This window comes from Helobdella robusta (assembly GCF_000326865.2).
Source record: "Helobdella robusta unplaced genomic scaffold HELROscaffold_11, whole genome shotgun sequence".
NCBI lineage: Eukaryota > Metazoa > Annelida > Clitellata > Rhynchobdellida > Glossiphoniidae > Helobdella > Helobdella robusta.
Window position 1 is genome coordinate 333,266 of NW_008703617.1, and position 17,814 is coordinate 351,079.

A 17,814-nucleotide genomic window follows, 5' to 3' on the forward strand; every position below is an offset into this window, starting at 1 on the left:
GTGTGTGTTTTTTTTTATATATCTTCAAGACCTTCCTTTTTAGAACTGAATATTTGTGTGTAGTGTCGGTGTGTAAAAATTTTGTTGAATAATAAATACAGAGTATTTACTAACCGACAAATAAGTTTCAAAACTTAGGATAAGGGGAAGATAAGTTTCCCGACATCTCAATATGCAATCTCGATGCCTTCGCTGCACTCTGCCCCGTCAATACCTACCTACAAATGCTTTATAAATTAAAAGAAAGTTATTTGTTATTTAAAAACAAAGTTTCATCGAGAATTATGCCCAAAAAATGTTTAATGAATTCAACTCCATTCCTGCCTATATTTTGAATTAACCGAAAAACATCGAGATGAACCTTGATTGCCCACACTTCATCCTGCAGATTCTGATATAAAACAACTTTTAATCAAAAAAAATGTTATCATTTGAAAACATTCGAGCGAATTAATATTATCACATGTGTTTATATCGCGTGTGTCATGTGTGCGTGTTTGTGTGTATGTATGTGCTAGTTTTTAAACATGTGAAACTAATTTTCATCGGCAGATACGCTTTTATAACAATCGTTATATCCATTCATGGACTCAGTTTTCAAAGCGATGCAGTATCAATAAATTATTTTTTAGCTTTTTGCTGCAATCAGCGTGAATTATTATTATTACAAATTCATAAACTAAACATAACTTGCAATATAAATATATATAGGTATACATGACTGATAATGTGGTTTGCCAGGTGAAGTGATGTAATATAACAATCTGTGAAACTTTTGAGTCAAGTTTTTTTTGGTTTTAAATAAAAAAAATATTTGTTTTCAAACGAAAAAATGTTTTCCGAAGTTAAATACGTTTTGAAAAATTACGCCGAAAACACGACAATTAGGGGAATACCCCGTTTTGTGAAGGTCAAGGACAGATTTTTGAAGATGACGTGGTTGATGTTTCTGCTGGCATGTACTTCTACCTTGGTATTCTTCCTATGTAGTGCCATTGAAAAGTTCAACACCTGGCCTGTGATTACTAAATATGGCGAAATGGTTCGTCTGTCTGGTGTTTTTGCCTTTCTGTTTGCATGTAGCATTAGGATCAATATATTTGATAAAAATAGCTAATGTCTCATAATATTATCGGCGAAAACTAATTTCCCAAAAACCAGAAACATGGAAACATCAGTTTTCCCGATGTGACGATCTGCAATCTCGATTCATTTGCGGCTGGCTACCCTGAGGTTCTTCCGATTGAAAACTATCTGGACGTTGTTGGTGCCAATAAAGTGACTATTACTCAATATTTAATCCAGGATCGAAACTTCAGTTATAATGCCGCAGAGAGTTTATTTTCTGAATTTTATTCAATTCCCGGCTACATTTTGAACCTACCAAAAGACTACGTCATCAATTTCGACTGTCCTGCTTTCATTCTTGAATGTAACATCTACTCAATACAGAGGTTCGACGACGATAAAAGTTGTCTGAATAATTTTAAAAAACGCTGGAACAGAAATTACTACGCATGTTACACGCTGCAGGCCAGCAAACTGAAATCCCTGAAAGACTATCCTTCAATCAGAGGAATAAACCTCCTTTTGAACGTCGGTCCACCAAATGTTATACAGATTCCCTACAAGTATTCCTTTCCGCTTTCTCAGGCCAGAGGTGTTCGGGTGAGTGTGCACAGCCCTGGCACCCCACCCAACCTCAAAAAGGGTTTCAGTGTGACTCCGGGTACTGAAAATATTGTAACCATTGTGCAAACTGAAAAAACTCGACTTGGAAAGCCATACAATGAGTAAGCATACCATTTATTTCATAAATTACTAACTTTTAACATTTTAATTTCTTACAAAAACTCAAAAATGTTTTTGAAGGAATGGATGTGCAAAGGACGAATACTCTAAAGTCTCACCAAAACAGCGATACACTCGTGATTCTTGTGCTGACTTTTGCAAACAGGAAAACATCTACGAGAAGTGTGGCTGCGTATCCAACTACTTGGATGTCCCATCCAACTACGCCGAAACAGTTGACGCTTGTGGGAACTTCTCACAGAACATGACGGAGATTTTAAAACTTGTCAGACTGAACGCTTCAACAGTGAACGATTTAATTCTGAAAAACTTTTTCTGTTCGCTGATGTACTTGGACGAAGACTGCAAGTACATCTGCTTGAGTCCTTGCAAGGAAATGATGTATGACACGTTCGTATCGGCAGCGTCCTGGCCTCAGTACAGCGTCCAACTGGATCTATTTGATACCTACATTCGGCTAATGAACTGCACAAAATCACATCCAAGCGTCAGAGAACGTTACAGGAATTATGTAAAATATTTTGAAATGCCCAATCAGACCAGGAGCTCAATCGCCGGTTTGAAATATAACATTTCGACGTCTGAACTTACGGAGATTGAGAAATCTCTACTGACCATTAAATTCTTGATTAAGGAAAACGTTCCTTTCTATGATTCCGAGGAACCCGCTTATACGTCGGACACCATGATTGGCGTCGTTGGGGGCATACTGTCTCTCTGGTTGGGCATTTCTACTGCTACTGCCGTAGAATTATTCGAATTAGTTTATAAATTAGTGAAATGTTTCATTAAAAGTAAAGACAAAGTTGTTTCTGAAACTGCTAATTCGTCCGTCGATAAGTAACTTATAACTAACATATAAACCAAAAAGAGTGTGATCTATGATCCATTAAATGACATGAACTGAACATATGTAGGCCAAACTATAAATTACAAATATAAACTCTCTGGTTATTCTTTTAATAATGGACAATTTGGCAAAACACTATGGCTAAACTATTTTTTTTTAAATTATTATCAATAATAGCTTAATTCATGAATTATACACATATTTCTTTCTAAAAATATTAAATATACACTTTAAAAAATAAAAACAAACTGTAGATGTTGATATAAATTATCTATTTCTACAAAACATCTACGTATGAATTCATACATTCTCTATAGCAGAGAGATTTCAGCTTGTGTTTGTAAGTGCTAATTTAACTCACACATCTCTGATTTTTTATTACACAACTAAAAGTAAACTCGATTTGCAATTTTACAACCCCGATATACAAATTTTAAAACTGCATATTATATATATTAAATTAAATTAATATTATTTACTAATTTACTAATTCGCGAAAGTATTCGCAATGAATCTTCGCGATAGATCTGGAATAAAACGTAAAAGTTCGTTCAGTTATGAGATTAAGGATGTTCAACTACCAGAGGAAAAGGTTGCTAAGAAACAGGCAGAAAAACGAAAAAAAAAGCGAAGACGGACACCCAACAAAATCTGGTCACTGGAAGAGAAAAAAATGATGCTAGATGGCATTTTGATGTAAGAAATTAATATTTCCTAATTTTTTAATTTTTCAAAAACTTTTATTTTTTGCTGTTACTCTGTACTCTGTAGTGTCTTGTTGTGTGAACTTACTTACAATTATTTTTTTAATTATAAAGTAATAATTAATTAAGTGTAAATTTGTTATTATTTTTGTTGTACAATATTTATTTCATGAATTATGAATTTATTATCTTTACAATTATTGAGGTTTGGGTCCGAACCTTGCAGCCATTTAAAAATAAAACGACATTTTCATATGAAGAAAAATCTCCCAGAGGTATGTTTATTATTCATAATTATCTCTGTTATAATTATAATATATATTTATTTATTGCAATTATTATATTATGGCCGTCGTAATCAATTTTTAGATCCAGCAGTTCATAAAGATGAGAAGACAGTTCTCAAGTCAAATCGAAGAATCACATCTCCATGTTTGTTGCAAACTTACAAGAACTTTTCTTTACTTTATAATTATTATTCATATTAATAATAATAATAATTTGTTATTAATATATTATCCATAATTAATTTTATTACAGAATGATATTATTAATGATTATTTTATATAATTAGGATTGGTTCAGTCTGAACAAAATTCTAGTTGACCAAGTTGCTGACTATTCAGTCTGTTTAGCTCAGGTACACTCATGCTATTTACTCATAATATTATTAATAATTTAATAATAATTATTATTTTATTATTTTGTAATTTAATAATAATTATTTTATTATTTTATAATTTAATAATAATTGTAATTTTATTATTTTCCCCCTAGCAATTTAGTAAGGCAGTCGGCTGGCCTGCTGAAGACAGCAAAAGTCAGTTAGATAGTTCTTTGAATAACGACAACAACATCAGTATTAATAACATTAACGATAGAGATAACATCAACAGCAGTGGTAATCTCAGAAGTAGCAGCAACAACAACAACAACATCGATAACTTAGATAAATTAAACATCGTTCAAAACGCTTTCAACACCGGCGATAAAAACGCTACCTTTATAATCAAAATCACTAATAACCCCAACACAGCCAACAACGTTAACAACATCAGCAAAAACATTAAAAACAGCAACTGCAATCGCATTAACAAGGCTTATGCTTCAAACACTGACATCAACAACAAAAACATCAACAGTAAAAAGAATTTGGATTCATCAACTATTTGGTCCAATGTCTACCGGTATATCTCTGCTACACTCAACAATACGCCACCACCTGAACTCAATCAAATAGGTCTGTTTGTGTGTTTGTTTGTATGTATGTGTTTGTATGTATGTGTTTGTATGCATGTTAAGCTCTTTGTGTGTATTTGTTTATATGTATGTGTGTCTGTATGTTTCATGTATGTATCAGTATGTTGTTTGCATTTGTATTTCTATTTTAACTATTGCTATTTGTGTTTATTACACACACACACGCACATACAAACACACATTGATACAAACATGCATTTATAAATAAATAATAAAATTCCCCACAGAGTCTGCCATAGTGTTACTCCTCCTTGAAAACCTTCTGAAGAACTACCAGACGCTGAACATCGAGCACCAGATGGATGTTATCAGGAGCAAGTTCAACTGCCTCGCCCCACTACTATCATTATCATCGTTATCATTACCTCCTCATCAATCGAAATCATTATCAAGATCCGAAGCATCATCATCATCAACATCTGGATCTGTGACCAGAGATGCAGTTGAGAATGTGCTAGTGAAAGCTTTGTGTTAGTAAATATTGCTCTAATAATTTTTTCAATATTATGTGATGACTAAAAAACTCAATTTGTCACTGGAATTTTCATCAAATTAGCATAATGCTTGCATAAAATTGTCCTAACATTATCATAAATTAACATAAATTAACGTAGCAATCCATATTCACCTTTCTATCTTACCTGCAGTACTACACGGTCAGCCAAGTCAAAATTGCGGCAAGAATGGAAATTGTAGTAGTAGTAGTAGTAGTAGTTGTAGTAGTAGTAGTAGTTGTTGTAGTAGTAGTGGTAGTAATAGTAGTAATTGTAGTAGTGGTGGTGAGGTAAAGTTTCAGTTAACTCAACAACAACAACAGCAGCAACAAAATCCTCCGACAATCAACAACAACAATAATATTAACAACAATAATAATAACAATAATAATAGTAATGTTGTTGTTTGTCGCCTACCAATCATAGACAAGCAAAGAGAACCGCTATACAGCATCAACCCATTCAACATACCTGTAAATATTTTAATGCCGAAACAAAAACAACAACAACATCAATAACAACAACATCAACAATAATAATAAGTTTTTTTACCGAAATGCCCCCTTGTAACAATAATAATAATAATTCGTTTTCACCGAAATCTTCGTTCATCATTGTTCGTTTGTGTGGATTGCCATTGTTGATATTTTTTCGTCTTATTCAATTTTCAATGATTGATCCATCGATTCGTTGGTTGATTGATTGATTGGTTGGTTGACTGATTGGTTGGTTGATTGATTGGTTGGTTGACTGATTGGTTGGTTGATTGATTGACAGTTTCTCGTTTTTCCAAGTTGTTTGAAGATGAATGGAGTTTTTTAAATGTATTTACATAAATGTATCCGGGCATCGTATAAGTTAATTTACCTTTACACTGTTGTTCCTCTGAATTTTTAGGTAATAAATTTATAAATTATAAATAATATAATTATAAACTAATTATAATAATAACAATTATTATTATAAATAATGATATCAATGATGAAATGATGGAGTTTTCGTCGTTCGTTTGCTTATATAATGAAATTAAACTTGAAATTCAATAAGAGACAAGTTACATTTAATGAATTGCAAAATATCTATCTATCTATCTATCGATCTATCTATCTATCTACCTACCTATTTATCTAACTAACTATATCTATCTATCTCAAGATATGTTTGATATGAGGTTGTCGTACACAGGTATCAACTGTTGTATCTCTTTGTTCGCCTCTATGACCTAAGAAATGATAAAATTATATTAATTTATGTACGTGTGTGTGTGTGTGTGTGTGCGTGCGTGTGTGTGTGTATTATTGCCCCAACATTACTTACGTGAACCTCGGCGCCATTGAGTTTGCGTGGGTTCCTTATAAAAAGATCTTCATGTAAGTTGTGCAAATCTTCCAAAAATTCCTCCAAATCAAATTATAATTATAACTATATTTATAATAATTACGAAAGATAATTATGGAATAATTAAAAGTAATTATAGATGAATGTGACTGACAAGGGACAGGGATCGCTCCTCATCTCTGCCTCTTCTTCTTACTCTCTCAAAACAGACCTCTGGCTCTGACCTCAAGTATACTTTCATTAATTATTCATAATTGTTTATAAATATTCATATTTGTTCATAAATATTTATAACTGTTCATAAATATTCATAATAAATATTGTTACTAAATGATGTATATATTTAAATTAAGTTTCATTAATCTAAATTGGAAAGACCAATCAAACAACTAATCAACCAATCAATCCATAAACTGATCAACCAATTATTTAATTAGTCGACCAATCAATCAACCAATCAATCATCTAATTAATCAACCAATCAATCATTCAACTAATCGACCAATAAACTAGCCAACCAATCAACTGCCAGCCAACCAAAATGATCGATGTTGATGTTGAGAGAGTTGACCAAGAACACGAACCAATCATTCATCACTTTGAATTCTATGGCATTCATATCTTTGCTATGAAAACCAAATTACTGCCATTCATTATTATTCATTATTATTATTATTAATATAATAATAATTATTATTAATATAATAATTATTATTGTAATTCACTTGTTAAAATTGTTCTGTGCAAAAACGTGCAATGTACTGTAGACGGATCTCTCTAAAACTTTCAACCTTGTAGTCTGTAGAAAAGATGAATCAATGAATGAATGGATGAATGAACGAATGGATGAATGAATAAACAAATAAAAGAATGAATTAAAAACTCTATATTAACAAATTTTTGCTGGTAAATGTTAACTCTACTGAGTAGGGCATATTGGTTGAATAAGAAGGACCATCTTGATGGTTCTGTATACAATAAATCCTGTATGAATGAATATGTGTATGTATAAGTGTATGCATGTTTGTATTTTGTATGCATGTATGTCCGTATGTATGTGTATATATGTTGAATTAAATTGAAAAATAATTTATTTGACCAAAAGCAATATATGTTTGTATGCGTATGTATATATGTATGTTTTTACAATATTCTATAAATTCTACTGAATGTTTGGCGTTAACATTTACCAGAAAATTATGGTCTATTACCAACATATATGTATGTATGTATGTTTATGAGTTACTCTAACAAACCAAAGCATTAGAGCCAGACACATCTCTCCAATTATGAATGGGTTCCTCTTGCACCTGTTTGTACATACATACAGGCAGACAAACATACATACATAAATGCATACATTATATACATACACACATACAAACATTTATACATGCATTCATACATACACACATACATACATACATACATACACACATACATACATACATACATACATACATACACACATACATACATACATACATACATCAATGTAATTTTTCCCTCTTAAGTAATTCAGGCAAACAGTCTTTCCAGCTCCAATGTTCCCCTCGATTGCTATCTAAACATGCCATAATTATAATAGTTATTATCTTTAAATTATAATTAATACAAATTATGACATATATTTATTAATAATTATATTAAATAACAAATATTTCAAGAAAAATTATTCAATAAAATGAAATTTAAAAAAAAATAAATTAATTAAATTAAATTAATTAAAAATAAAGTTACCACTTTTCCTTGTTTAACAATGTTACTACAATTTTTGACTGTAGAAAATAATGGTACATTTGTAAATAAATATAAATATTTATTGCTTTATTTTATAACATTAAATATTTATTATACAATAAAAATTTATTAAAATTTACTTTTATAAGTTACTACATGCATTCATTACCTGTGTGCTTGGAAAATGACGAAATCATGTTTTTGTGTGTTTTTTATTACTTTTTTGCCTTTTTTCACATCAAATACTAAAAAAGTGGCCAATTTAAAAAAAATGGTAACACTAATCGAGATATTAGGGCGAAATCTTTAAGAAAAAAAACACTATAAAAGCGCAAATTAACTTTTAAAAAAAACAAAGACGATAAGTTTGTGAATAAACATTATTTTTTCTGTGGTAACGGCTGTTTAAAGCGATCAGCTGTTTTTGACCCCATTGAAATCGGAGTTTTTAAATTGATTTAATTAAAACCTATTAATTAACTTTTCACTAATCGACACCCAGACTACTAATTTACTTAACGCTACATTAGTTCTATCGATTCTTTATTTAAAAAATGAGCAATAATAGGAGACAAATTATTTGCCATAGTTGCCTTTTATTCCTGTTAGAATATATATATATATATATATATATATATATATATATATATATATATATATATATATATATATATATATATATATATATATATACGTAGTTTACAAATGAAGATATTAATAGCAAGAAATAATTGAGGGATTAAGCAATGGAATTTTTTCAAAAAATGCATGTACTGATGGGGCGAATTAATATTAAGAAATGTGCGTGTGCGTGTGTGTGTATGTGTGTGTGAGAGAAAAAGAGAGATAGATAGAGAGAGAGAGAGAATTTATGTGTATATGTGTGTTACTGTGTATGTAGAAGAGGAATGTGTAAGAATATTCATTTTGATTCTAAAATTAAATGTAAAATTACACAACCGTCTTTATAAGAAAAATCATAATAATAATATTAAATAATTAATTATATTAATTAATTAATAATATTAATAATACCAGCGATGTAATACCGAAAATAATAATATGTGCTATTATTATTATCCTTATTCTCACCATGATGTTAACAAAACAACTAACATGATTTATAAGGTGGGTGGTACGAGAACGAGAAGTTAAAAAAAGATATTTTTCTTTTTGTGTGTGTGATTTCAGAATCATAACGTTTATAATTATAAATATGTAAGCCAGACCACACACACACACACACACACACACACACACCACACACACACACAAATACTCAACTTCACGCACACAAACACACACACGCACAAACATACATATACTTTTCTTCTAACTTGACCTCCATTACATTCAGTAGGTCAAATCAATCACATTCAACTAATCTATCACATGATACCAATCAATCAACCAATCAAACGACGCGATAAAAATCACGTGACATCGCATCAGTCTTATGACGTCACGTCAATCAAATGGCGTCATTCAAATCAACCACTTTATTACTAAATATTCAAAGTGCGGTTAGTCAAGAAGAGGGAAGGACTCTTAGTATTATTAGTACCAGCATTCAAATTACTACCACCACCACTGTTACTACTGGTGGTGGCTGTTGTGGCAGCTTTGTTGACGTTACCACCAACGCCACTAGCAGCCGTGGCAGCTGGACCTCCGATGACCAATCGTCGTCTTTGATCAGACGAACTTGCCACGCCCCTTCTTCCATCACCTTCACCTTCAGCTGCGACCACAGAGGGTCTGGCTCTTGGAGTCCTTTGAGGCGACCTAGAGGTCGTGAATGTCTTGAGGGCGTATCTTGATGAGGGGGACGAGGCCGTAGATGAGGGGGTGGATTGCGAGCCCGGGGTGCGTCTGGAAGGTCGGATGGAGGTGCTGTTTGGGGAAGTCGTGCTGCTGGTTGGACTCTGCTGCTGTGGCTGCTGTGGCTGTCTGTAGTACGAGGATTGTATACTCCATTAAAGGAATGAATACAACCAAACATGCATACAAACACACAAACAAACATGCATACATGCATACAGACATACAGACCAAACATACAAACAAACATACAAACATACAAACAAACATGCATACGGACATACAACCAAACATACAAACAAACATACAAACAAACATACAAAAACCTGGCGAACCTTGGCGACATTACACTACCGCCAGGAGCAGAGGCCACAGAGTTAGTGAGGCTACCGGGCGTCAACTGATTAGGTTCAGTCCGCGGCCATGTTGATGTGGTCGACGACGACGAAGATGACGCTGACGATTGCCGGCCGTTCGTAAGGGTGGAGTGGACCTTCCGGTACCTCGGTGTCGAACCGGAAGTGCTGGTGTTGTGCACGGATAGGCCCATTCCTGAATATTTTTGGAGAGATGTGACGGGAAATTATCGATATTTGGTCTAGAAAAAAGATTGAAAGAGATTTGGGAGGATATTTCAAATTTTAAATTCATCCAATGAAGCTATTTATTATTTGAAAATAATTTCATGCTTTTCGAACTGAACATGTTTAAAAATTAAACTAAAAAAATATTTTTGAAAGTAGGACGAAAAATTTCAAAACTAACTTAAACCAACTTAATTACAACTCAAAAATTTTCAAACTGAAACATGACGACGACGATGATAATGATGATGATAATAACGATGTTTTATGATGATGATGATGTTTTGATAATGATGATGATGAAATGATGAAGTTTTGATGATGGTGGTGACGATGGCGACATACAGCGTTTCACTACTGTATGTCTTCTACATACATTACGCGTGTTTCATTGAGACTCTTCACATATTAAAGCTATTGCTATCAAAACTATTATTGCTATTCTTATTTTTAATTTATCTTTCATCCTCTTATTATTATTATTATTATATAATTTATTTTATTTTTCCTCAATTTTTTTCAATTTTTTTTCATTTTTTCTTCAGCTACCTGTGCTCGAAGAATTTGTACATGATTGAATTGGAGCATCATTTTCAGTAGACGCTGTTGCTGCTGTCGTTGCTACAGGTGCTGCTGCTGATGATGATGATAGTGATGATGACGTCACTGATGGTGGAGATATTAATATTTTTGTGGCTGTTTTGTTAGCGATTGTTGGCGTTTTTGTGGCTGTTGTAGTCGTTGCATTTCTTGCTGCTGTCCCGGCAAATCTTGCGGGGCTCATACTTGACAGTACATTTTTGTTAGCTTGCACGAAGTTCTTTGAAGTCTTCGATAATGACGAACCGTTGAAACTAACATTTTCACCATTGTCGTTGTTGTTGTCGTTGTTGTTGTTGTTGATGACGTCATTTGCTGGTAGGTTGCCGCAGGATTTTGAAAAGAGCATTTGCCGCGATTTTTCTAGCGCGTTCGATTTAAAATGATTGCTCCTTATATGGCTATAGTTGCTGATCTTATTAGTATTACTGTTGTTGTTGTTGTTGTTTCTAGAAAGAGGAGTTGATGAGGAGAGAGGTGATGGTGCTTCGTAAAGTTTTGCAACTCTGCTGTTCGGGGTTCGAACGCGAGGTAAGGAATTTGTTGCGTAGCTGCTGTTGTTGTTATTGCTGTTGTTGTTCATTTTGCCGTTCGGTAGTGTTACGTTGTGATAAGCGTTACTGTTGTTGTTGTTGTTGTTGTTGTGGCTACTGTCGTAGCTGTAGTTGCTACAGACGTCGAAATTGCTGCTGCTGCTGCTGTTGTAGACTCTAAGTTCACTGGCGCTACTTGTGGATTTGAAGGCTGTCCGTGTGGATGTTTCACGTGTGTTTTTTTTACATTTTTTGTCGGTTTATATCTGTGCTGGCTTATATTTTTGGTTTGTTTTATATGTTATCTCAGTTGTGTGCATGTGTGCGTGTGCTGCGTGTGTAGGTTTATGTATGTGCGTGTGTGTATGTGTGTACATTTGTGTGTGCGTGTGTGTGTAAAGTGTAATTTGGTGTGGATACATTTGGAAATGTGTCTATCGGTTTGTTTGTACTTCATCTTCTATCTAGACAATCAGCCGACAAAATTCAGGTGTGGTTTGTATATGTACGTATATATGTATGTTTGTATGTATGTATGCGTGTGTGTGTATGTATGTGTGTGTGTGTGCCTTTCATTGTAATTTGCATTGTACAGGTAAGATGAATGTTGATTTAAGCTTGGAAAATATAGCTGAATGATTGTAACATGAGAATAGGATAGATTGAACGTGTATGTACGTATAAAATGAATAAAAATATTAATTATATTTAACGAAATAATAAATTTAACTCAAATAACGAGGTTTAATTAACCAAAAATTGAATAAACTAAATTTAATTAAATTAAAATAAATTGGATTTAAAATGAAAACGAAGAGTATTTAGAAGAAAAATAATGAGAAGATGGATAATTGAAGTTTGAAGGCGTGGCTAACCAGATCTCGATGAAGATGATGGCCTAACTTTCACTGAAAAATAATAATGATGAATGTTAAGTAATCATTTGCTCGTTCGTCTGTTCACCCATTCGTTCGTTCGTCTGTTCAGTTGGTTCATTCAATCATTCGTTCGTTCGTTCGTTCGTTCAATCATTCGTTCGTTCGTTCATTCATTCATTCATTCATTCATTCATTCATTCATTCATTCATTCATTCATTCATTCATTTATTCATTCATTCATTCACTCACTTTTACAGGGATCGTTGTTATTGATGAATTCTTCAAGAGGCACCCAACTGCTGCCAAACCTGACGTAAATCATCCCATTCATCAGTCGGACCGTGCAAACCCTATCCTTATCGCCAAACTGTTGATGATGATGATGATGATGATGATGATGACGATGACGATGATGACGATGATGGCGATGATGATGATGTTTATAATCCTGGTAATGATACTGACCTTGTACTTGCAGTCGTCTACCTTCTGAACTGTGAAGGGAATTCTGCACTGGCATTTTGCCAGCCTGTCATCAATCTCTTGGTCAATCGTCTGTGAGTCTGAGGTCAGTTTCGATTCGGATCTATTCGGAGTTATCTGTGTGTGTGTTTGTGTGTGTGCGTCCGTGTTTGTGCGTGTGTGTGCGCGCGTGTGTGTTTTATTCTAAAAAATTTTTTAAAGATCGTGTTTTTTTAGTAAATAAATACGTGTAGCGATATGCAATCATATTTAACACCGAAAATAAATGCTAATAAAAGTGTGTGTGCGTGCGTATGTGTGTGCGTGTCTGTGTGCGTGTGTGTGCAACTATAACAACACAACGACATTACAACAACAACAACAACAAAAACTTCGACAAACCGGTTTATCGGGCCGCATGATGGCGTCGACGAACGTTTTGTACTGGATACGTCCCAGTCGTTTCACATCAAAAACTTTAAACACCACCAACAATTCAGTCTCGTTCGTTGGGAATTCTGTAGTAGTTGTTGTTGTTTTTGTTGTTGTTGTTGCCAATGTTGTTGATGTTGCTGATGATGTTGTTGTTGATGATGTTGTTGATGATGTTGTTGTTGTTTTTAGTTTTTGTTGTTGTTGTTTTTGTTGTTGTAGCTGTTGTTGTTTTTTTTGTTGTTGATGATGTTGTTGTTGTAGCTGTTGTTGTTTTTGTTGTTGTTGATGCTGCTGATGTTGTTGTTTAATTTGTTTACATTTCAATTTTCGTAATTGAAAACAGTAAAGTAGCAACATCGACAACAACTACAACAACAACAACAACAACAACAACAACAACAACAACAACAACAACTACAACAACAGCAACAACTACAACAACAACAACAACAGCAACAACTACAACAACTACAACAACAACAACAACAGCAGCAACAACAACAACAGCAACAAACTTGACGCCATGATTCCCTCTACGAACTCCTTCCTGGTCAACAATCCGGTTCCGTGTCGATCCTGCCTCCTAAAAAAATCCATGAACTTCAACTTGTTGGCTCGGTTCCATGCAATGTACTTTCTGCGCCAGACTTCAAAATCGAAATTTCGACAATTCTCCAACTGTTGGCGCGATTGTTTGCAGAGTGTGACGGTTTTGTGAGTTGAATTGTTTGTTTATTTTTTTTTTATTTTTTTTTCCAAAAATTTTATTGTTTATTGTGTGTTTGTTCAGAGATGTTAAGAGGATGTAAAAAAAAAACTATCCGAAGACCTCTAGAATTCGGCTGAGAGCGTCCTGCAGCTTCTTCTTCCTGTCGGTCGACATCTTCAAGACCAGCTTCCATTTGTTTTGAAGTGCTGTAGCTTTACAACTCATCGATTCGCTTGTCTCTGATTGGCTAACTTTTAAAAGTTGACCTCGCCTTCCTGAGTTGGTTCTCTTTTCTGATTGGCCAGAGGCGGGTGAGGTCCCAGACGAGGACACGCCTCCGGAAAATGATTTGACGATTCGATCGATGTCTTTTGATTTGTTGATCAGTTCTTCGTGAAATTCCTGAGAATATTAAAATGAAAAAAAAAATAAACAACCAACCAACCAACCAACCAACCTGTCAACCAACTAACCAGCTAACCAACCAACCAACCAACCAACCAACCACCAAACAACCAGCCACCCAACCAACCCACCAACCAACCAACCAAATGCTCTTTGCTAAGTGTCTCGACAACGGTCAGATCATCAGGGAGGTCATCTTTATCCTTGGCCAGCATCAGGGCATGGCCATCATTCAGCCATGACATCAGCTCCGCCATGGTTGATGCATTGTCACGTGTCGTCTTGAGAGCGTCGTGTAGCTTTGCTGACCTCTGATTGGATCTCGAGACGGCCTTGGGGCAGACAAGGATGTGATGTGATTGGTTGATTTTGAAGTTGAGATCTGACGTGATTGGCTGGTTTGTTTTTGTGAGATGTGACCTGATTGGTAGACTTTTATCATCATCATCATCATCATCATCATCATCATCATCATCATCATCATCATCATTATTATTATTATTATTATTATTATTAATCATTTTGTTATCAGAGGATGTATAAAATTAAATACACGGGTATCAGGTGACGAGTGTCGTTCGTTTCAATTCAATTGCATACAATGGAGTAAAAATTATTTCATCACTTTATCACAAATATAAATACACACCAACACACACAAACACACACACACACACACAAACACACACAGACACACACACAGACACTCCAACACACACAGACACACAAACACACAGACAGACACACAGACACACCTGCTCCCATCTGGTCTGTGTAATAGTGAGGTAGTACTTAACAAATCTGACTGCGTTCGGATGACAGCTTGCCAGGATCTCCTCGGCCAGACTTCGAATCTTGTCAATGTTCGTCTGCTGGGCTTCTAGCTCTTCTTGAAATTTCTAAACATTGTGGCGGGTTTTTTCATATGACGTCATCGTCATCCTCATCACGTCATCCTCAACAATGAAGAAAATGACGTGTCGTTCATCTTCATCACGTGACGTCATTTTCATCATCGTCACGTGACGTCATCGTCATCGTCGTCGTCATCATCATTATCACCATCACAACCTCGTGATTCTCAATAAGTTGCATTATGCTATCTTCATCGTCTGGGATGGAGTGAAATTTTAGCTCCGCCTCCGCATCCGGCAGCCAATCACGAACGACCTGGATGGCGTCGTTGAAGGTCTCCGCCTTTGTGGTTGGGATGATGATTGTGATGACGATGACGATGATGATGATGATGGGGACGACGATGATGATGAGGACAATGATGAGGACGATGATGTTTCGAAAATCCTCTCCAATTTTAACTTCAACTCTCACCAATTTTAAAGACTCTTGCAGTTTGTTCTCCCTGACCTCGCTCAGATCTTTAACCCTCTCCCAGACCTGACCCAATTCCTTCAACTGACCTAATTAAATAATAAAATTAAAAAAATAAATTTATCGTGATTATTATTATTAATTTTCTCTTGAATAATTCTCAGAGACATACCAACAACAACACAGACAGACAGACAGACAAACACGCAGACAGACAGACAGATTGCATTAGACAGACGGATAAGATCTTATTGCAGTCGAACCTGGTCACTGCAGCGGCAGAACCAGGCGTCTTAACCACTACACCACCTCTTAAAATTATGATTAATTATTTGTAATTAATTATAATTAATAATTTATTTTTCTGCGACCTTGAACTTGCGGGTCGTCTGAGGGGCTGCTTAGCATGGCGGAAACCATGGCACGTCTACTCGTCAGCTCCTGCTGAAACAACTGCAAGTGATGATGATGATGATGGTAGTGATGATGATGATAGTGGTGGTGATAATGATGATGATGATTATGGTGTTGGTGATGGCGTTGGTGATGATGATGACGCTGGTGATGATATTGGTGATGATGATGATGATGATGTGGGTGGTGGTTGTTTTTATGGCGGTGATGTGGAGACAAAGAAGTTTATTGTTTTAAAATGAAAATATGAGAAAAGTTCGTTCGTTCGTTCAATTTTTACGAACCATAAATAGAAAAAATTGGATGTTTACATTTCAAATTTTTGTTTGTTTAGTATTATTCCTTCATTCGTTCGTTCGATTGTTCGTTCTTTCGTTCATTAATTTCTTTATTCATCCAATCAACTATCTATTTACCTCTATTATTTACTTATTTGTTAATCATTTATTCAATCAATCATACCATCACTCTCTCACTCACTCACTTACTCACTCACTCACTCACTCTCTCACTCACTCATTCACTCACTTTGTGTTTCTCAATGAGTATAGATACTGTATCCAGGTCGCCTAGAATTGGTTGATCCTGAACGAGGTAGACTTCCGCTTTGGTCAGCCATTCCAGAAGGGACTGCAGGGCATCCGTCAGACGTCCAGAAGACATCAACCCCTCTTCCAATTTCACTTGCCTGTGTGCGTGTGTGTGTGTGTGTACGTGTGTGTGTGTGTCTGTGTGTATGCGTGCGTGTGTGTACGTGTGTGCACGTTAGCATGTTTGTAGGAAAAGAATTCGATTGTGAGATGAAATTAAAAAATTAAACTTAGAGCTAAAACAACTGTGTATCAGAAAAAGAGAGAGAGAGGAGAGAGAAGAGAGAAAGAGAGAGAAAAATAGAAAAAATAGAGAGAGAGAGAGAAAGAGAAAGAGAGAGAGAGAGAGAGAAATTAAGTGAAATGATGGCATGTATACGTAATGGCATCTGATGGCATGTATAAGTGATACATTCGATACGCATTCTTCCTTTGGCTTCAGGTTATTTGCCTAGTACAGCGAATGTAATAGTCATTTAAATTACAAATTAGCATCCTAATTATAATTACGGTTATAATAAATAATTAAATATTAATTATAGTAATTATTATATATATATATATATATATATTGAATAATATTGCTTTTTAAATAATATACATCAGGGTCATATTTTAACATTTTATAATATAAATTATAGGCTTTTAACAAGATAAATATTTATCTCTCTCTCTCTCTCTCTCTCTCTCTCTCTCTCTCTCTCTTTCTCTCTCTCTTTTTCTCTCTCTATTGACACTGGTCAAGGACTTATGTAAATTTTGATGAGGTTTTATTAATACAATATCGAAGTATTTTTAGAAGGTTTTTTTGTACTGATATAAAAATATTAAAATAAAGAAGAGAACATCAGAATA

The 17,814-nt window shown here is 34.5% G+C and overlaps 3 protein-coding genes across 3 annotated transcripts; 2 read left to right on the top strand and 1 right to left on the bottom strand.

Moving 5' to 3' along the window:
- Nucleotides 1–832: 832 nt before the first annotated feature.
- HELRODRAFT_167081 (hypothetical protein) lies at nucleotides 833–2,656 on the top strand (the record flags this gene model as incomplete). The annotated part of the gene is made up of 3 exons (XM_009012600.1): nucleotides 833–1,042; nucleotides 1,162–1,793; nucleotides 1,873–2,656. 3 exons carry the CDS (start codon nucleotides 833–835, stop codon nucleotides 2,654–2,656), a joined length of 1,626 nt encoding a protein of 541 aa, XP_009010848.1.
- Nucleotides 2,657–3,170: 514 nt separating this feature from the next.
- On the top strand, nucleotides 3,171–5,101 carry HELRODRAFT_167082 (hypothetical protein; the record flags this gene model as incomplete). The annotated part of the gene is made up of 6 exons (XM_009012601.1): nucleotides 3,171–3,358; nucleotides 3,593–3,641; nucleotides 3,736–3,798; nucleotides 3,941–4,006; nucleotides 4,144–4,606; nucleotides 4,854–5,101. 6 exons carry the CDS (start codon nucleotides 3,171–3,173, stop codon nucleotides 5,099–5,101), a joined length of 1,077 nt encoding a protein of 358 aa, XP_009010849.1.
- Nucleotides 5,102–9,703: 4,602 nt separating this feature from the next.
- On the bottom strand, nucleotides 9,704–17,032 carry HELRODRAFT_167083 (hypothetical protein; the record flags this gene model as incomplete). Its single annotated transcript, XM_009012602.1, has 14 exons — nucleotides 9,704–10,070; nucleotides 10,355–10,571; nucleotides 11,153–11,947; nucleotides 12,865–12,982; nucleotides 13,081–13,215; nucleotides 13,480–13,595; nucleotides 14,028–14,190; nucleotides 14,342–14,623; nucleotides 14,800–15,021; nucleotides 15,382–15,525; nucleotides 15,689–15,823; nucleotides 15,956–16,044; nucleotides 16,327–16,408; nucleotides 16,898–17,032. The coding sequence occupies 14 exons, from the start codon at nucleotides 17,030–17,032 to the stop codon at nucleotides 9,704–9,706; spliced, it is 3,000 nt and encodes a 999-aa protein (XP_009010850.1).
- Between the last annotated feature and the right edge of the window lie 782 nt (nucleotides 17,033–17,814).